The sequence below is a fragment of the Sus scrofa genome, chromosome 14, assembly GCF_054392235.1.
Source record: "Sus scrofa isolate SSC_HxYL_T2T_F1_AM1 chromosome 14, Sscrofa_HxYL_maternal_Yorkshire_Landrace_v2.0, whole genome shotgun sequence".
Classification (NCBI taxonomy): domain Eukaryota; kingdom Metazoa; phylum Chordata; class Mammalia; order Artiodactyla; family Suidae; genus Sus; species Sus scrofa.
In genome coordinates, this window is record NC_139396.1 from 41,891,274 (window position 1) to 41,912,276 (window position 21,003).

Consider the following 21,003-nt stretch of genomic DNA (forward strand, 5'->3'; position numbering starts at 1 on the left):
ATTTCTCCAAAAAAGACAGACACATGGCTAAGAAGGACATGAAATGATGCTCAACATCACTAATTATTAGAGAAATGCAAATCAAAACTACAACAAGGTACCAACTCACACCCACCAGAGTGGCCATCATTAAACAACTACACACAATAAATGTTGGAGAGGGTGTGGAGAAAAGGGAACCCTCCTGCACTGTTGGTGGGAATGTAAGTTGGTACAACCACTATGGAGAACAGCAAGGAGGATTCTCAAGAAACTAAATATAGAACTACCATAAGATCCGCCAATACCACTCCTGGGCATATATATAGAGAAAACCACAATTTGAAAAGATAGATGCACCCCGATGTTCGCTGCAGTACTATTTACAGTAGTAGTCAAGGCATGGGAACAATCTAAATGTCCATCAAAAGAGGAATGGATAAAGAAGATGTGGTACATATATACAATGGAATATTAGTCATTAAAAAAGAACAAAATATTGCAATTTGTAGCAACATGGATGGACCTAGAGATTATTATACTAAGTGAAGTAAGTTAGAGAAAGACAAACAGCATAGGACATCACTTAAATGTAGAATATAAAAAATGATGCAAATGAACTTATTTACACAACAGATACAAACTCAAAGACTTCGAAACCAAACTTATAGTTACCAGAGGAGGAAGGCGGGATGGCTAGGGACAGATTGGGGGTTTGTATACAGCAGCATGTACACACTATAGTATATGGAATGGATGGTCAACAGGGACTTGCTGTACAGCACAGGGAACAACTCTACCCAATATTCCACAATAACTTATATGGGAAAAGAATCGGAAAAAGAAAAGATATGTGTATATGCATAACTGAATCACTTCGCTGTATAGCAGAAATTATCACGTTGTAAGTCAAGTATACTTCAATAAAACTTTAAAAAATGGAAACAAAAAAAAATTTCCACTTTGTTCCATCAAATATACCAGACATGAACACAAATAAGAATTAAAATGTAATTTGTTAGTAAAGCTTGTGATTTTGACTACTCTTTTGTTTTTTTTAGGGCCACACCCACGGCATATGGATGGAGGTTCCCAGGCTAGAGGTCCAAGCAGAGCTGGAGCCACTGGCCTACACCAGAGCCACAGCAATGCAGGATCCAAGCCAGGTCTGCGAGACCTACACCATGGCTTATGGCAATGCCGGATCCTTAACTCCACAGAGTGAGGCCAGGGATCGAACCCTCATCTTCATGGATGCTAGTTGGGTTTGTTATCCACTGAGCCATGATGGGAACTCCTTGACTACTTTTCAATGTGATGGTCATGTATTCACTGACTGAAAAATCAGACCCTCAAGAAGGATCGATCATTAATGTAGAAACTGTTCATTGCCAGTGAAAAATCTGCTGTCCTGGATCACAACATGATTTTACCTGTGGTTGATTTCAGTTTCAGTCTAATCTTAATATCACTGCAGGAATATGTCTCTACATGACAATGTATTCTTAGGACAGGGTAAACATTGTACAAACTTTTAGAATTTTGTAAGCACAGCTACAATTATATTATTTTCTAACACAACATATACTTCAAAAGAAATAATGACATATGGAATGAAAGAGATAGATGAGAGATTTCTTAAAAAGATGACTTCTGGGCAATCTTGGTAATAAAACTGCTAATTTTTGCTTTCTTTTTTAAAGAAGTGTATTATTTACATAATGTCTGCAGATGTCGTAGAAATCAAATACTGAGCTTCTAAGGTACAAAATCACTTCTTACACATTTTTGTGTCCTCTCTACCCCCCTCAGTGCCTAAAATACACAAGGTACTCCACAAAAAGGAATTTGCAGAATTGAAATGGGAACATGATAACCAGTAGTCACCTATTTAATTCTAAGTAGTCAACTGATTTTTTTTTTTTTTTTTTTGGACCCTAAATCTAAGGGCAAATACAAGAGAAAATGTTTGGATAGACACAAACAAAAAAATCATGAATGCTTTGTACATGTTCTATTGAAATTATAATTTGCCTACACTTACACATTACTTAAATTCCACTGAATTGTGTGTCTACTTCTTTTAAATATTTTATTTTACTTTTATTATTTTTTAAGGTTTTTTTTTTTTTTTTTTTTTTAGGGCCACACCTGTGGCATATGAAGTTCCCAGGTCAGGAGTCAAATGGGAGCTGCCAGCCTACCCCACAGCCACAGCAACGCAGAATCCAAGCCACACCTGCAACTCACACCATATCTTGCTACAATGCTGGATTCTTAACCCACTGAGCAAGGTCAAGGATCAAACCCGAATCCTCACAGACACTATGTTGGGTTCTTAACCCTCTACGTCACAACAGGAACTCCTTAAATATTTTATTTATTTTTTTTAGTTTTTCTATCACAGCTTACACATACCCCTCACTCTCCCTTTTCCTTAAGACTTAACCCTATCTGAAATTATACTGATTATGCATTTGTTTAATGGCTTATCTTCTGTCTTGGAACCTTATCCTCACCAGCACTGCAGCCCTATCGCCCACATGAGAGGTGTATACATATTTCAATTTTTACAGAGCACATCTGCACTGGAATTATTCACACGGACAAACAATCTAATGGCATACATAAATATTCATGAAAGAAATAATGTTTCTATCTTGGGAAACCAAGCTGGATGGGGAATTTGGGAAAACAATTTCAAGTCAAAAAAGCATGATCCCATTGTACACCTATAAATGTAATAAAATTCATTAAGTAATTAAAAGGAAAAAGCATAACCCCCTTTAACTGAACAGGAAACGCCTGCAAGCCCTGAGCACAGGCCTGAGGCCGTCCCCATGCTTCCCTACCTGAGGGTTCGAGGCCATGATGGTGTAGTTCCCGTCGTCATCCAAGGTGGAGGCCGCCATGTGCAGAGAGCAGGTCCCATCGGGGTCGCTCTGGATGATGTAGTGATCGTTCCTGGGAGAGACCTGCTTTCCATCTTTAAACCAGTAGATCTGGGGGAAGATAGAGAGGGATGGAGATGGAGATGAGGGCTGATCTGCTCATTTCAGGGGCTGCTCTGAGCTCTTGGTATAAAAGGTGAGACAGGACACCTGAGCAGCACCTTGATTTCTGAGTGAAAAGGTAGGTAACAAACAAGTTTAATTCTCTTTTAGTTTCAGAAATCACATTACCCTCTTTTCATTTTTAACAAGTTGTATATAAGTAGGCATTTGCATTCACCGATTATTTATATGGAGGAGGATGGTGATGATTCCTGAGCTGGTACCACACACAGTTCTGTTTTTCCTTCTATTTTCTTTCTTTCTTTCTCTTTTTGGTGTGTGTCTGTCTTCTTAGGGCCACACTTGTGGCATATGGAAGTTCCCAGGCTATGGGGAGAATCAGAGCTGAAGCCACTGGCCTACACCACGGACCACAGCAATGCTAATCTGAGCCACGTCTGTGACCTACACTGCAACTCACGGCAATGTCAGATCCTTAACCCACTGGGATCAAACCTGCCTCCTCGTGGATACTAGTCGGGTTCGTTACCACTGAGTCACAATGGGAACAACTTTTTTTGCCTCTATTTTCAAATTTCCTGAATGAAAATTTATTACTTGTACTATAAAGATAAAAAGGTCATTTTAGATGACAAAACCAGACCCAAACTCCAACCATTCCTCTGAACTGTATCAAACAGAACAGAGTGTGAGGAGGGGGAAGAGGTGAAGGTGGGGGTGGGGGGTGTTACTGCTTTAATTTTGGGCTGAGGAGCACAAGATGGAAGGTTACAGTTTGTCAGCTCTCCCCACTATTTTAGAGAAAACAAGTAGTATTTAGACGTATAGTAATTTTCAAAGATTTTAACTTAGGATGATAGAAAACTGAATGTGAAAAATAAAGTAAAAATAAAACTTGACTAAATAAAAAATTTCTAAACGGTCAGTCCCTTCTTCTATGGGTGCTCCTTCCCTCCCTCACCCTTAAACAAGATCCCAGGTGTGTGGGCCTCTCAGGGTCTGGTCGCTATTTCTGACTTGGTCATGAGCCACACAGTTGAAGCTGGGCCATGGTGATGGGTCACAGAGCCAGCAGCCTAACACATCTGGGATGCTGAATCGGCCCCTCTACACTCACCATCAGGAGGGAAATAAATTCCCCTATGTAAGCCATAGTAGTTTTGCTCCCTGCAACCCAAAGCATTCCTAACTGGTTCCCAACAGAAGAAATTCACTTCAGAGCCTGCAGTTTTAAAATAAACTTCTTCCTGCATATAAGTCCATATGCAAGTTGAGACCACAGCCGGCCTTCAAATCCCCCTGCCTGTCAAAGCCTCTGAATCTGAAAAATCTTTTTTAAAACTTTCATCTCTAAGTTAGGAAAAGGCCAGAAACAGCACAAAATAAATGCACAAATGATCAGGATCTGACCATTGTAACTTTTCCTATGCTTAGTTTTCAATTAGCTCCATGTGTATAGGAACTATATTTTCAAACTTCACAACCTAAAAAGCCATCATCAAATAAACTAATACCTCCAAGTCCTATAAGTTAAGTTATACAAAGTGTGATGCTACGTAATTATTACACCCTCAGTGGGTGGCTTACTTCTGATGGAACAAAGAAGCTATGATTAGATTTAATTTCTCCCTTTTGCATTCTTGCCACTCTACCAGCTCTTTAGAACTCTTTCTTTCCTTTAATCATAGTTTTCACCTCTTTTATATGTGGAAAACAACTTTCAAGAGAGAATTAAGAGACAGTTCCAAAATTTTACCAAGACTGCTAATGGACAGAGAGAGGGAGGGTATGAGAGATGAAAACAGGGTGAGTTAGAAATTCTTTTCAATCTTCTCATGTCTCAATTGAACAAGTATGTCAAGGCCAGAATAAAAAATGTTTTATAAAACATAAGCTAAAAAAAAGATGTGTATTTTTAAACATGACGAATATCCCATGTACTAAAAATCCTAGAACATGCACATGAGAAACAGTTTTCAATAAACCAGGAGGGAAGAAAAAGAATGGCAGTCAGGAAAACAAAAGAAGAAAATCTAGCAACAGAAAGTTCTGAAAAAGCAAGCCTCTTACAGCTGTGAAACGTTTATGGTTGTGCTAGAAAAAGCAGTCATGGCAAAACAATAACCCACCTTTCCAGGGAACAAAGTTCTTTAAGAGCAAGAATCAACAGTCTTAGAGCTTGATCAGTGATTTTGCCCTGAGTAAGGTTTAAAAAGAACGTGAGGTCTTTTTTGACCCCAAATGGCCAAAACAATCTTGAGAAAGTAAAACAGCTGGAGGAATCAGGCTCCCTGCCTTCAGACTATACTACAAAGCTAAAATCATCAAAACAGTATGGTACTGGCACAGAACCAGAAATATAGATCAAGGGAACAGGACAGAAAGCCAAGAAATAAACCCACGCACCTATGGTCAACCAACCTATGACAAAGGAGGCAAGGATATACAATGGAGAAAAGACAGTCTCTTCAATAAGTGGTGCTAGGAAATTTGGATAGCTACATGTAAAAGAATGAAATTAGAACACTCTCTAACATCATACACAAAAATAAACTCAATGGATTAAAGACCTAAATGTAAGATCAGATACTGTAAAACCATTAAGAGGAAAACACAGGCAGAACATCCTGTGACATAAACCACAGCAATACAGTTTTGGATCCACCTCCTAGAATAATGAAAACAAAAACAAAAATAAACAGATGAGACCTGATTAACACAGCAAAGGAGACCATAAAAAATAAAAAGACAACTCACAGAATGGGAGAAAATCTTTGCAAATGAAGCGGCTGACAAAGAATTAATCTCCAAAATCATACAAACACCTCATACAGCTGTATATAAAAACACAAACAACCCAATCAAAAAACAGTCAAAAGATCTAAATAGAGATAGCCATCTTACATGAAAAGATGCTCATCATCACTAATTATTAGAGAAATGCAAATCAAAACTACAATGAGGTATCACCTCACACCAGTCAGAATGGCCATCATCAGAAAGATTATAAATAATAAATGCTGGAGAGAGTGTGGAGAAAAGGGAACCTTCTTACACTGTTGGTGGGAATCTAAGTTAGTGCAACCACTGGGGACAACAGTATGGAGATTCCTCAGAAAACTAAATATAGAACTACCATATGATCTAGCAATCCCACTCCTGGGCATCTATCCAGACAAAACTTTAATTCAAAAAGATACATGCACCCCTATGTTCACTGCAGCATATTTCACAATATCCAAGACATGGAAGCAACCTATATGTCCACCAACAGATGAATGGATTAGGAAGACGTGGTACATATACACAATGGAATACTACTCAGCCATAAAATGAATGAAATAACGGCATTTATAGCAACATGAATGGACCTAGACATTATCATCCTAAGTGAAGTAAGATAAAGACAAATACCATATCCAATCACTTAAATGTGGAATCTAATAAAAAATGACACAAAAGAACTTATGAAACAGAAGCAGACCCAAAGACACAGAAAACAGACTTATGGTTACCAAAGGGGGAAATGCTGGGAGGAGGGATAAATTAGGAGTTTGGGACTAACTCATACACACCACTATATACAAAGGCTTAACCAACACTGACAAACTGTACAGCACAGGGAAATCTCCTTAATACTCTGGAATAATCTATATGGGGAAGAATCTGAAGAATGGATACATGTATGTGTATAACTGAATCACTGCTATACACCTGAAACTAACACAACACTGTAAGTCAATTATATTCCAATAAAATTTAAAAAAAAGCTCCAAAGACTTGAAAAGAGCCTATGAAGAGAGGTTTAAATCCAAATTTCAGAGTAAGGTGAAACAACAACAAAAAGTGGGGTCTTTTTGTGAATATTTTGTGAGCTATAATTTCCTGCTGCATTCCATTCATCAGTTGCAAGTTTATCTTCTAAACTTTATTTTAGTTGATTGAAGTATAGCGGATTTACAATGCTGTGTTCACTGCAAGGTTATTTTCAATACATGCATTGGATGGCATGCTTGTGAACACACACACCAATTACCCAATTATGTCCAGACAATACTGAAGTTTGTTCTAACAACAGTTTATTTTCGAAGTGTCATTTTGTTAGGAGGTGGCCATGGGTCTGCAAATCTAAGACTGTTACTTTTTTCTGACTGTAGGGTTGGACTTTTCTTTTAGAGCAAGAATATGGCAGTAAGACTTTCCTTACTGTGAAAATAAAACAATGGATGAAGGCACAGGGCAAGAGCACGGGGAAGTTTCTGGTGAGGTCACAGCGCTGCCCTTCTCTCATCCCACCCCTTCCCATTCCAGCACTTTTGCACCAACCACTGTTTAGACTCTAGGTCCTGGGAGTGTTTTTCAGGTCTGTATGTGGACCTGACATGAGCCTGGTCGTTGGTCCTGTTCTTTCATTCAAGTGTCTGTGCCTTTTGAAACTGTTTCCATCACTTTAAACACAGTTATCTGATTCCTCCAGATGGCTCCATCCCATGCAGCACAGAGCTTCTGTCCTCCTGGATACTCACAGCCTGGGCGTTTTTCTTGTGAACTCACTTCTCCTTCCTCTCAACCCGCAGGCATCTGACAGGCCCCAGTGGGGAAGTGTTCTACAGGACAGTTTTCCCTTGCTTCTGCCAGAAAGCTTAGGATTTTAACCATCCTGGACTAAATTTCACATTAATGTCTCTGCTTTGGGCTCTGTATCCTGTGATGTGTAAAGGAGGAGCTTCGATTTCTCATGGACACCTTTTTCTCTTCTCTCTCGTTCTGGGGAAAGGTGTAGTCCTGTTTGCTAGTCTCACTTTCAAGAGTGGGCCACCCCCACCCAGGACCCCATGTGCCTGTAGGAACAGGGCTCCCGCTGGGCCAGCCTCGTCCTCCTACCAGGACCCTCCCTCATGTATTCCCACTCCACCGCCTCTGTAAATACAGGAGCCTTGGTTTTGTAGATCAAAGACCTGAAGTTTCCATTATCAGCTCTCTACAGTACAGAGCATGGGGTTCAAGTTCAAGCCTGGCCACTCACAGCTCTCTGACCCCGGAAAGTTGATTAACCTCCCTGAGCTCAGCTACTCACCTGCAATTTGGGTGAAATATCATATGAATAAATGATGTGGGGTACATGCCAAGCTCCTTGTCCATCACTGAATTGTTGTTATTCTCCCGGTCTAGTCTGTTCTGTTCAGTTCGGTTCCTCTATTCTGTTCTACTCTATTCTACTCTGTCCCATCCTATCCTATCCTATCCTGCTCTATTCTTCTACACCCCCCCCCCCCGCCCCGCTGGTCTTCACTGCCTCCTGAAGATGGCCATGCACTTTCCTCAAACGCTATAGGTCAAAGGTTCCAAGAAGGGCAGCCTGTACCTCTCCCACCCTCCACACATGCTGAATGTTGGAAGCCAAACTCCTCCTCGGGAAACCTAACACTTAAGAAGCCACATTTCAACTCACCTTCGGCTTTGGATTCCCAGTCACTCTGCACATGAAAGTCACCGGCATCCCCTCAAAGACCTTGTAATGCTTCAGCTTCACCTCGAAGAACGGAGCCGCGCTGCTCTCCACAGACACGTCCCCCCAGGGGACTTCATCCCCTGATTCATCCACAGGGGACCTTTCCAGCCTGTACTCGATCTCGCTGATGAGTCTCTGTTCACAGCTGGAGACCTTGTACTCCTGCATCAGACATAAGGGCCATGTTACCACCCTGGGTCCAGGTGGCACTAAGTGTCCCCTGAGTCCTACCCCATCCAGGGAGGCACCTGGAGACGGCAATGCTTTTACCACAGAGCTAGGGAATATGTCTGAGCCTAACTCAGCTCCACATAAAACAAAGGACGTTTGGAAGTGAGGGTGTATGACATTTCAAACTCTCTTCAGGTCTTAGCATCCAAAAACCCACAAAAAACTACAGAGATGAATTGCCTCCTTTTCTCTTGGGATAGGGAGAAGACAGAAGAAGGCATCAGTCATTCCTAAACTGCTGATAAAAACAGATGACGATGGCACACGGATTTCTCTGTCTGGTAAAGGCTGAGGTGGGTGGGCGCCTCCTCGGGAGCGAAGAAGCTGCGACACCCCCACCCTTTTGCCCAACTGATGATGGAGCTGTGGCACCTGGTCCCCCCACTTCACAGCTACCCCTGCTCAGCCTCGACCCCTCAGCTCTGCGGCTCCGAGCAACTGCCTTCACTCTTTTCCCAAGGAGGAGAGAGATGACAGCCGCTCGAATGGTTAAGACAACAGGAGTGTCGTCAGCATCCTCTGGTGACTGGGCTGGACCCTGCAGGTCTCTTGCAGACAAAGTACAGTGCAGACCGGGCAGCCTTTTAGCACACAGTCTCTAACGTTAAATAAAAATGGTTTTAACAAGGTTTCCTCTTGAGTTGCTCAATCTTTAAGAAACAGGCTGCTGGCTCAAGGGAAGAAATAAGACAGTAGGATAAAACTGCAAAAAATACACAAGTTGTTTTGTCTGATTACTATCAGATCAATCAGTTTAAGAATGAGCACTGTCTCCCCCAGAAAGGTTTAACAATGAGAAACTTCTCACAATTTAAAATTCAGAGTAAAGTCCACTAATGACAGAATCAAATTCAAGTTTGTGAATAAATGACATGAAAAAAATCACACTGCAGTCATTCTGTTCACCTGAGAGTAAATGAAAACAGATACACCGGTCTAAGGACTTATAGTTAATGTACAGCAGTAAATGCAGCTACACAGGTAAACAAGGAAGAACAGGTGGAAACAGAGAGGGGGAGAGGGGAGGCTGGGAAGAGAAGAAAGGCGAAAGCTTGACCTTTTGACCATCCAGAGGATCCCCCACAGAAGCATGAGGAGACCCAGGGCCCTGTAACGGTAGAAGAAAAAGAAGTGAAGCCAGTATCACAAACAGGACGAAACTATCAAGATTTCTAGATTTCTCTCTATGTGGAACGATTGCGGTAGCAATATTGAACACAGAAAACCTTTCAGATTTTGAAGACCAACTCATGTCTCAAAAGACATGAGAAAGCGTTTCCTTGATCCTTTAAACCTGTGTTAACGGAGTTCCTGTCGTGGCTCAGTGGTTAAAGAATCCGACTAGGAACCACGGGGTTGCGGGTTCGATCCCTGGCCTTGCTCAGTGGGTTAAGGATCCGGCGTTGCCGTGAGCTGTGGTGTAGGTCGAAGACACGGCTCGGATCTGGTGTTGCTGTGGCTCTGGTGTAGGCTGGCAGCTGTGGCTCCTATTAGACCCCTAGCCTGGGAACCTCCATATGCCACAGGGTGCGGCTCTAGAAAAGGCAAAACAAAAAAAAAACACCTGTGTTAAAAAGCTTTCTTTCATTTTAGAATTACATCTGGAGTCTCCAAGCAGAAGCAGCAGAGATGATAAAAACACCTGTCAAATCCACAAAGGGACTTTTTTTTTTTGGTGTTAGCAGGGGGAACAAACAGCATTTTCAGTTTTCTGCGGACTGGAAATGAATAACTGTCTGCAGGGGGATAAAAGTCCCTTCCGTACACAGACGTTCCCAACCTGGACGAGATATTAGGAGTGTAACTGGAAACACTGACTAGTTACTTTAGTTTCGGTAAAAGGGTATTTCTCCCCACAGATGTATTTGCAGTAAAGCACAGGACAGGAGAGGCAGAGATGTTTGAAAGGAGGGCAGATAATCCATAAGATGAAAAGAGCAGGGTCACTGACCACAATCATGCTCTCAGCCTAGTATGTGCTGGAGAAACGGTGGCTGGCAGCTGGCTGAGGACTGTCACGCTCTCTCCTGACCCACCCTCTGCTTCCTAAGAGCCCAGCCCAGGTCCCCAGAGCACGAGCAGTGAGGACCGAGCAATGGCCGTGCTGGGAGCCCAGGGACGTACCTGGCTGGCCGGCCCCTCCTCCGGCTCCTGTGCGCTGAGGACAGTGGCGCTATCAGCACCCAGCAGCCGCCGTGCCATCCGCTCCTCGTAGGTCAGCCTCTGCACAAAGCAGTCACAGGGAGTCAGAGAAACCACGGGGACCCAGCGCCTCCAGACAAAGAACCCAATGTGCCCGGCATGTCAGTGACGGCTCCCGCTCTGCTATCAGATGCCTGGGCCCACAGGAGCCCGTTCCATCCCTGTTCACTTGCCCTCACCTGCCCTGCTGCTCCCCACAGCCTGACCCCATGTCAGGGGACAGGGTGACTGACTGAGACCCATCAGCTGACGGACACAGACTGAAGGTGAGACAGCAAGGACATGGCAGAAATCAGACAGGTGCATGTCACATACACAGCCCTAACATAAACGGGCAAAGGCATTTAAATCGCAAAATGTTTTCCAAAGGGCAATGTTATTTTGGGCACCCCAGGCCTCGGAACAGCCTGGTCGACCAAGGCTGAGGGAGTTGAGCCCACGGGCAGCCATGGTCCTCTGTGCTAGGAGCCCTTCCCGGGTCTGCAGGACCGACAGGAATGCACAAAGGGCCTGGCACGGGGGCCACGGCAGGTGCCACCAACCTGGGACCCACAGCTGGGGATCCCACCAGGGCAGGCTGCTTGCAGAGAAGGCAGTGGTGCTTCTGCATCTGGCAGCCAGTGCTTTGGGCCAGAACACAAAGAAATGCCCGTGTTTGTGCTCTGTCCCCTGGGCTGACTGCTGCTCCTGACTACTGGTTCTAAATGACCACTGGCCCAGGGGGGCATTTTAAAAACAAGCATTTAATTCAAAATAGAGAGTAATTAGTAAGGCAGAATTAAAAAACAAAAACAAAACCTGCAGACATTATTTCAGATGAACTTCCAAACTCCTGAATGGAGACACAAATTCTACTGGAAACTCTCTAATCAGGAAAATATGTTGGGTAAATTTACAATTTCCAGTAATTGCTGGTTCCAGTCCCAGCTGAAACCGGGAAGAGAAATTGGATACATGTCAAATGACAGAGATCTAAAGTGCCAATTATTTCATTTCATGAAGGGACTGCAGATGAGCAGAGGTGGAGGTGGGTGTCTGCTTCATAGAAGGTCTTGGTCCTGCATGTTGTTACTTAAATTATTTTTCTCACGTATGTTTAAAAAAATCCTGCAGTTCCCATTGTGGCTCAGTGGGTTATGGACCCAACGTTGTCTCCATGAGGGATGCGGGTTCCATTTCTGGCCTTGCTCAGTGGGTTAAGGATCAGTGTTGCCACAAGCTGAGACGAGGCTCAGATTTTGGGTTGCTGTGGCTGTGGTGTAGGCTGGCAGCTGCAGCTCCGATTTGACCCCTAGCCTCGGAACTTCCATATGCCGTGGTATTATAGCCCTAAAAAGAGAAAAAAAACCCTGAATTCAATTTTTGGGTTTTTTTTATGGCCACACCAGTGGCATATGGAAGTCGCAGGCCAGGGACTAAACCCAAGCTGCAGCTGCAACTTCTGCCACAGCTGTGGCAATGCTACATCCGTAACCCACTGCTCTGGGCCAGGGATTGAACCTGAGCCTCCACAGACAGATTCTTAACCCAGTGTGACCGGCAAATTACCATGTCAATTAATCCTGAATTGAATTTTCAGAATTTTATGTTTTTAATTTTTTTTTTTTTTTTTTTTTTTTTTTTTTGTCTTTTTAGGGCTGAACCTGTGGCATATGGAGGTTCTTAGGCTAGGAGTCAAATTGGAGCTGTCGCCCCTGGCTACGCCACAATCACAGCAATGCCGGATCTGAGCCTCGTCTGTGACCTACACCACAGCTCATGGCAATGCTGGATCCTTAAACCACCAAGCGAGGTCAGGGATTGAACCCGAGTCCTCAAGTCTACTAGTCAGGTTTGTCAACCACTGACCCATGACAGGAACTCCTCAGAGAGAATTTTAAATACCTGCTCTCCTAAAAGCTGCATGTGTGACCTAAGCTGCAGCTTGCAGCAACACTGGATCTTTAACCCACTGAGCAAGGCCAGTGACCGAACCCACATCCTCACAGAGACATCATAGGTCCTTAATCTGCTGAGCCACATCAAAACTCTAGAAATCTTTTTAACCCAAAGCTAGTCCATAACAGATATTTAAAAAAATAACCAAAAACAAAAAAGAAACCTGGAGAGATGCCTTTATCTGGCTTGAAAAAGTTCCCATAAGTATTTCTTTTAATCTTTCAAAGACTTTGGTTGATAGAACCAGGGAAAACTTCCAAAATATGTCCATTTACACATGCCATCACTTATTTCAGGGAGAAAACATTTTCCCTTTGTGAAAATCTCTTTTCAGTGAATACCTAACACAAAATCTTGTTAGAATTTTAATCGCCCTGAGCTCAGACCAGGACGCCCTAATAATTAAAATCAGCAGCCAACACCCCTCTAGTTCCCACCTCTCCCACCACACGTGGGCTGCGCTGGCATTTTTATCTATCAATGCCTTATAATTAAAATTCCTACAACACTTAATTAGCATAGAGGCTTTCTCTTCTGAAAAAAAGTATCTAAGGCAGATTTACACAAAGAGGTCCTTTTCAGTTTCTATTTAAGAATCAGGCAAATCTTCCCACAATAAAGCACCATGGGCTCCATTCCCAGACCTGAGAAATCTTATTCACTAGTCTTGCTTTTCCCGTCCCCTTAATGTACTCTTATGTAATAAGAAAAGGATCAAGAAAAACCAAAAAGCAAACAAAAACAACTGATGAGGCAACACTTCGGCCCACTGGAGGAAACACCTGTATGTTTTCACCAGATCTGCTCAGGGACTTAATATTTCTGCAGCCTCAACACAGAGCAACTGTCTTCTGAGTTAGTGGGTCTGTCTTGAAGGCCGGGAGCCAGTACATGAGCAGCCCTGCTCCCAGGCTGCTGATCAGCATCTCCTAACCATCCAGGCTCCAGCCATGGTCCCCTAAGTAAAGATGCCTCATGTGCAGAAGTGGTACGAGCCAGAGAATCCAGGTTCTGTTTGCTGAACATTAATTCTAGTTTGCTGCTTCAGGCAGAGACATCACCAAGGGCACTCCTCTCCCTCCCACGGCCCCCCAGTGGGATTTGCTCCTTTCTCTCCAAGGTCGAGGTTACAGTTCTTTGCTGGTTCTACTTCTCCCATCCTTACCCTTCCTCCCTACTTCCTCGCCAGCCTGCTATGGTTGCTCCAGGAACCACAGAAGGGAGCAAGAGGCAGCTTCCTCCCCCACCCCTCCAGGATCCCAACAGAGAGGAGTTGAGAGGACAGGTCCCAGGGCCTCGGGCTGGTGAGGGAGGCAGGGCACAGCCTCAGCCCTCCCAGCCCTCCCCCTGGACCGGCTGCCCCCTTGTCTCCCCCACCCTTGTACCAGATGCCTCCCAGTCCCCACAATCCCCCTGGCCTCCTACTGGCTGTCCCCCCAGCCCCCCACCTCCACCCCCACCTCCACCCCCATACCGGCTGCCCATTGTTAAGCAGGTCCTCCTTAAAGCGCAGCTTCCGTTCTAAGTCCTGGATGACGGCGTCCTTGGAGCCCTGGATCTCCTCGTCGGAGGCCATCCTGGTGGTCCTGCTTGCCTTCTTGGGAAATGCCCTGCAGGTGAGCACAGGCAGGTCAGGGGCAGGAGATGGGGCAGGGCGGCACACCCCAGCCCAGCACTCAGTGTTGAGGGAGCACCGCCCACCCTGGGGACCCCCTTGTCCCACACTGAAGGGACTTGATCCTCAGGGAGAGTCCACCCCCACCTTGGGGGTACATCCCAGGTTGTGATGAACGCTGGGGCCAGGGAGGTGGCAATGTGTGCTTTGCATCCAGGCCTGGGTTTCTGCCTTGAGTGAGGTTTGTGCCTCTGGGCAGGTCTGTGAACACATCTCACCAGTAGGTTTTACGATATCTGAGACCCCAAGAGGCCTTCAGAGAACAGACGTCACACTGTCATCAACTCAGCCCCCAGTCCTCAGTTTATTCAAGCGGGAATCTCCCCCTCCCTCATCCTCTTCTCTCCAGATCTGGGGGCGGGGATGACAACCAGGCTGCAGGCCTGATCTGGTGATGGAAGCAGCTTGCTCCGCATCTTCCTTCTCTCCCTCACAGGGCTGTGAGTAAAGGTGAGTGAGAAACTACAGCCTCGTAGGATGGGACAAATGAAAGGCTCATAGCACTGAGGCTGAAGTTCAAAGACATAATGTCAAGTTAAAGAGGGAGTTACAGAAGAATGCACATGCCACACTTCCACTACGAAACAGGCAAAGCTCAACAGTCTCCCGCGGGGCAGTGGTCCTCAAAAGAAGGGTGGGCAGACAAGCAGCATCAGCCTCACCCGGTCCCTACTCCTCCACCCACTCAGTCAGAAACTGTGTTCACAGGCCCGCCCAGTGATTCTGATGCAGATGAAAATCTGAGCAACAAACTCAGGGAAAGAGAGGCACACAAACTATAAAGGAAGTAAAGGGTGACCCACTCAGAAATTCAGGGCAGTGGTCACCTCCAAGCAGAATGGATGCAATTGGGCACAGTCGAAGGTATTAGAAACAGGTGAGACTTTAGCCTTAGGATTATTCTTTATGCTCTACATATACTCTGCATATACTTCCTTTTTTCTACTGTTTACTTTATGATGAGACTTTTCTAAGTTAACAAAAGTTGACTTTACTGGGAATATGTTAAGGCATCAATGCCTGACCCCCTCTGCTGACATGGCAGAGAGCCCCGGTGAAGCCAGGCATGTAAATAAACACAGGAGCACCAACCCTTCTGCTTCTCCCATTGCACCAGCCTCGTCCCATCAGTACCCCCATCAGTGATACACGAGGCCACGCCCCCTCTGCCTGCCAGCTCTCCCCTCCTCAGGTGGACCCCATGAACCCCACCCCTGGGGCAGGGGGGTGCTGGCTGACCCATCAGTCTGCGAGTCTGAGATCCCAGTCTGGCAGTGTCAGCAGAGCCCTGGCTGGACATTGGCCAAGGAGACCAGGGGGTGGGGGAGGGAGGGATTGGGGGCGAGTGCTCTCCTTGAAGGTCTCCCGTCTATGGAAAGAAGAAACGCCCCTCTTCCTTCACTGGCGGCCACTGTCATACATGAAATGCCCAAACCTTGGCACCCACCCCGTGACCCTGAGGGGAAGAGCCCACAACAGGCCCATGGGGACTGCCCGGGAAGACCAGGAATCCTGGGTGCCTGAGGACCCTGACCCACACTGACCGCCTGACCCAGCGTGGGTGATGTCCATCAGGAAACGCCAGGCATTTAAGCTGCTGGTTGAGTCTCCTGACACCTGGAGTGGGAAGGTCCGAGCTAACTGCTTTACCACCTCCTTCCTCTCTGGTCACTGCCCTGACATCCCAGTTGGATGACAGCACACATCGGTGTTACAGAAATGAAGTGCTGTGATATCCTGTGTTTGGCTGGTCAAACCTGGAGCTGCCTCTTGCCTGCTGGGGGCAGACCTATGTTCCGAGCTGGGCCACGAACCCGGGACCTACTGACACCAAGAGCCAGAGGAGCCACGATCAATGACCTTGGTCTTCAGTACCCGACGAACTTTAAAGAGGACATACATGGTCAGCGGTGGCTGTCCGAGCCAGGCCGCCCCTCACCTGTTCTCAGCCTCCAGTTCTCTGTCCCCTTGAGAAGGGGGCTCTGAGTAAGCCCACCCGCTTCCCCATCATGCCCTGTTCTCTTTACTGCCTCTCCTCACGTGCCTCTTTGTTAATCACACACTGGTCAGAGGGCAGACCCCAAATAGTGGCTGTGGTACCTCCCATGAGGACCCCTCCCCACTGGTCCTCTCAAGAAGGAACTTGGCGCTGGCCCCTCGGGGAGAGAGGCCAGGGTACAGCCCGCTGTCACCGAGTTTAATGCAGAGCCTGTTCTTTCTTGCTGAGAGCACCTTATTTGGAGTACTTACTAATGCAACTCAGAAAAGTCGAAGACGTTGTGTTAAAAACTGAGTGGAGTAAGGCTTAGCACATGAGGATAGAGCAACCAAGACAGAGCACTTGGAAGGGGAGGCCCTGCAAAGAAAAGTGCTTACAGGTTTTTGAGGCACAGTTTTGGCAACTGAGGGCTCTTCTACGTGATGGATCCTGTGTTGGAGTTTGATGCAAATAGCTATGGTCTGGCCCCAAGTGGCACCTACTTTTGATGAATAAAGCACAACTCGTCAGGAATCAAGAGCACCTGCTGACACAGAGATGCTCTCCCTCATCACGGTTTCGTACAATTAAAACAAATAAGACTTTTTTCAAAGTACACTTCTAAACTCTTTACAAACCAGAACTCTTCACAAAAATCCATATTCAGCACACCTTGACCACTGGACCTCCACGCATGCCTCATGCATAGGCTCAGCCCACACAAGCTTCCTGCCTGCCCGCTCCAGCTCTAAATAGTCATGTGGTCGGGGGTAAAACAGCTCAAACACACACGCACACAGTCAAATCTTCCTGATTCAACCACACAAATCCCAGGGAATTTCCCCTTTTTTTCCTTGGCTGCTGAACAACCTTGAAAGTTCTCCTCCCTTGAGGGGTGGCTCCAGGTCAATGCCATCCGTAAGTCTCAAAGGCTCAGCTGGGAGCACAATGTGTCTGAGCTGGTCCTGGGCCTGTCTGGGGACTGGAGAATTTTTACACTAAGATCCCTGTATTCTCCTCTTCCCCTATTCAGCAAAACTGAATGGAAACCAAATTCCACAGAGGTACAGAGTGAACAAAATCATCAACACACTGGCCTGGAAGTACCCCTCACCTCCAAGAGACAGACCCAGAAATCAATGTCTAAAAGAGCCAAAGAGACACAAACTGAGTTTCTGTGCATCAATTCTACTATTTTCATGGAATTTTATTAGGAAGCCCAAGCTGTTGGTGCACAGGTGGGTCCCTGAAGCTCACACTGAAAGGAAAGTTACCTAACTTCCTGATAATGTGACGCTCTCCTCACATTGCCTGCCGGGCCCTGGCACGCATTCGTACACTGTATCCAAGAGTGCACCACGCGTGGGGTCGCCCAGGATGGAGTGTGGGGTCCCAGCTGCTCCTGGGGCTCACATCTCAACAGAATCCTCACCAGACATCCCGCCTGCTACTTCTGGGAAATTCTGGGCCAGGAACAGATGCACACTTTTGTGAAATCCTCTAAGAAACTGGACCCCAAAGAGCCCAACAGTGGAGCCTTACCTCTAACGGGGGCTGACAAGGCCCACCTTCGTTTCCTGTGGCAAGGTCCAAGGCAGCCTGTCTTTCCTATTAGTTACCGTCTCACCACAGTCTCAACTTGAAAACCTCTAAAGTACAATGAAATCTGTTGCAGACTTTTCCTTAAGACTTGGAGGATTTTGTATGCAGTTTTCTTCAGTCAAGAAACCAGACATCAGATTGGTTAGTGATCAGCCCAGGCAGCAGGCCAAGGCAAGGCCCTCCTGCTCAGGCTAACTGACAGATCCTGGGAGACCCTCCGCCTCCTGAGGTCTCTTACCTTGAAGCAGAATGATGATGCTGTCTTCACCTACCTGTCTCTTATAAATTAGGGGGAAAAGAGCAGGACAGTGAGACATTGTCTGTCAAGAGCCAAGAGTCTGCAGAATGAAAGCTCCTGTTATCACATCTGCATCAAAGCTCTTGCTGACACAAGCATTCACTTCCAACAAACACAGCTAACCCTACTTACTATAAAGAGGCAATTAAGAGCATCATAGTGCTGGGCTCTGCAGTGCCCGAGAGCCGATTCTAGAAGCCTGAGGGTGGTGAGAAATGCTGGGCCCACCACGCCAGGTGGCTCTCAGGTGGGATCTGAGACGTGGCCCAGCTGCTCGGGGACCAGCAGAGGAAGAGCTGCCACCCTCTCCTAGGGGCCTTCAAGTCCCTGGGACCCCCACCATCTCTAGGGTAGACTCTGAGCAGGGGGCGGATAGCAGACGTGGAAGAGGCGGTACAGAGGCAGGGAGCACACTAGCTTCCTCCTAAGGCGTCTGCTCACTGCTCGCATCGGCAAGAAGTGTCAACTGGACATTTGTGTCTGTCGCCAGCTTTGAGCAGGGCAGTGTGACCCCACAGCCTGGGGGCTGGGGGGAGGGGAGAAACAGCCTCTGAAGGGGGAGAGGCACTGGGGGAGCTAGGTGCACAAAAGTTCCCCCAACCCCCTCCATAGCCAAGGGGTGGTGCTGCAGGGCCACGTCCTGTGCCTTCTTTTCTGCTCCCCAACTTGTCTGCTCTGTGCAGACATGAGGAACAAGCCTCACCTCCACGGACTACTGAGACCCTCCCCTACAGAAGAAAACAGGACACGACAGAGATACTGACAATACAACCGCCAGTACTGCAACTGAGGATTAAGGAAACAGAGATTTGGGAGTTCCCACTGTGGCACAACAGGTTAAGGATCCGACTGCAGTGGCTTGGTTCAGGTTTGATCCCCGGCCTGGGTGCAGTGGATTAAAGGATTTGGCATTGCCGTAGCTGCAGCTCAGATTCGATTCCTGACCCAGAAACTTTCATGAGCCATGGGTGAGGAAGGAAGCGAGAGAGGGAGGGAGGAAAGAAACGAAAAAGGAGACATCTGAAATTTCTATTTCAGATTATGGTAAAACATCAGACAGAACCAAAAAAAAAAAAAAAAAAAAAAACAAAATACCCAACTGGTACTTGACATTTATGGCAAAATAGTCCAACCAGAGAAGTAACATGTAAATGAAACAGTCTGCTGTCACCACCACCACTTGTGCCCAATAAAATAGAAATAAATAATTTGAAAGATTCAAGAATCTGGCAGTTCCTGCAAGTTCAAGAATGCCAAGTAGTCATGGTAGCCCTGAATGGGACACTCAGTCTTTGGCAGATTATCTGAATTATTATGATGGATAAATAGCTTTTTTGGTTTTAATTCAGAATGCAAACGAGTGATTCCAGAATATGCCCGAGGAAAAAATGTTTTAAAAGTCACATGTATCAAACCAAAAAAAAGAATTCTTCAAGTGTGTGTGTGATTGAGCAACAGGGAAAATTTTTGAAGACGCAGGGGTAACCACATTGCAGTGGCCTCTGGATTGGCACAGAGCTTGAAGTCTGGGGTTGCCACTGATCCTTGGTGTCAAAGCCACAAAATCAGCCTGAGTTTTCTGTTAACTTTTGAGAAATGGTAGGAGCTACTGGATTATTCTGTGGTAACAATTATAAAATATTTTGACTCCGTAAATGAGTGACTGTGATAGATGCTGACAAGAAGCAAATGCTTCTACGACTTGAGGTAATAAGCCCTTAACACTGCTTAAAAGAATTGCAAAGAGCAGAATAAACTGCTGTTTCTTTTCTTCTTTCTTTCTTTCCTTCTTTCTTTCTTTTTTTTTTTTTTTTTTTTTTTTGGTCTTTTTAGGGGCACATCTGTGGCATATGGAAGTTCCCAGGCTAGGGGTCGAATCCGAGCTGTACCAGCTAGCCTACATCACAGCCAGAGCAACGCCAGATCCAAGCTGCATCTGCAACCTACACCACAGCTCAGAGCAAAGCCCGATCCTTAACCCACTGAGCGAGGCCAGGAATTAAACCTGCATTCTCATGATTACTAGTCAGATTCGTTTCTGCTGAGCCATGACAGGAACTCCTAAACTGCTGTTTCTAGTTAAGATGATAAAAGGTATGATGCCCAAAGTCTGACAGACTCATCTTTGATCAAATTCCAAATGAGAAATTCTAGGCAGAGGACTTATATGGTACCCACCTTCCTGGGGACCCATTTCACGATAAGACAGAAAGTGTCCCTAACATCCCCCACTTTCTGAATCTCTCCTAAATTAGCTTCTTTGTGCAAAATAATCCTCTAATCCTCAAATGAAAGTGCAAACAGAAAAGGAGGGAGGGAGACAAAGGTTTTCTCAGGCAAGCAACTGACTTAACTTTCAAGAAAAGCCCGTTACCACATCATTTCTGTCCAGACCATACTCCCTTATTTGATTTAGTTACTTATGCATTTCACAGCTTTTTCCAATAAAGGTTTGAGAAGACGCTGTATTTCAAACAGAATTCCTGTAGCCGGCACTCAGAAAGTTCCTAATAAAACAGGGCACGCTTAGCTGTGGCCTAACAGTGGCCCTCATCTCGAAGACGGCACAAGTCC

At 45.7% G+C, this 21,003-nt stretch overlaps 1 protein-coding gene and 1 long non-coding RNA gene across 11 annotated transcripts in view; one reads left to right on the top strand and one right to left on the bottom strand.

Annotated features, from left to right (window-relative positions):
• PALLD (palladin, cytoskeletal associated protein) overlaps positions 1-21,003 on the bottom strand; it is a 341,957-nt gene that overhangs the window by 18,536 nt on the left and 302,418 nt on the right. For 6 of the 10 annotated variants that reach the window (XM_021073309.2, XM_021073311.2, XM_021073312.2 and 3 more), the window contains 5 exons: positions 14,351-14,486; positions 10,861-10,959; positions 9,794-9,844; positions 8,446-8,667; positions 2,832-2,981 (listed from right to left, as the gene is read on the bottom strand). In XM_021073309.2, coding sequence (XP_020928968.1) covers positions 2,832-2,981; positions 8,446-8,667; positions 9,794-9,844; positions 10,861-10,959; positions 14,351-14,486 — 658 coding nt within the window. The remainder of the gene's footprint in view (positions 1-2,831; positions 2,982-8,445; positions 8,668-9,793; positions 9,845-10,860; positions 10,960-14,350; positions 14,487-21,003) is intronic. The other 4 variants (XM_021073310.2, XM_084994711.1, XM_021073314.2 and 1 more) reach the window with 1 other exon arrangement.
• LOC146396510 (uncharacterized) lies at positions 10,177-19,521 on the top strand. Its single transcript, XR_014826513.1, has 2 exons — positions 10,177-12,129; positions 12,904-19,521. It is a non-coding gene; the product is annotated as an uncharacterized LOC146396510 (long non-coding RNA).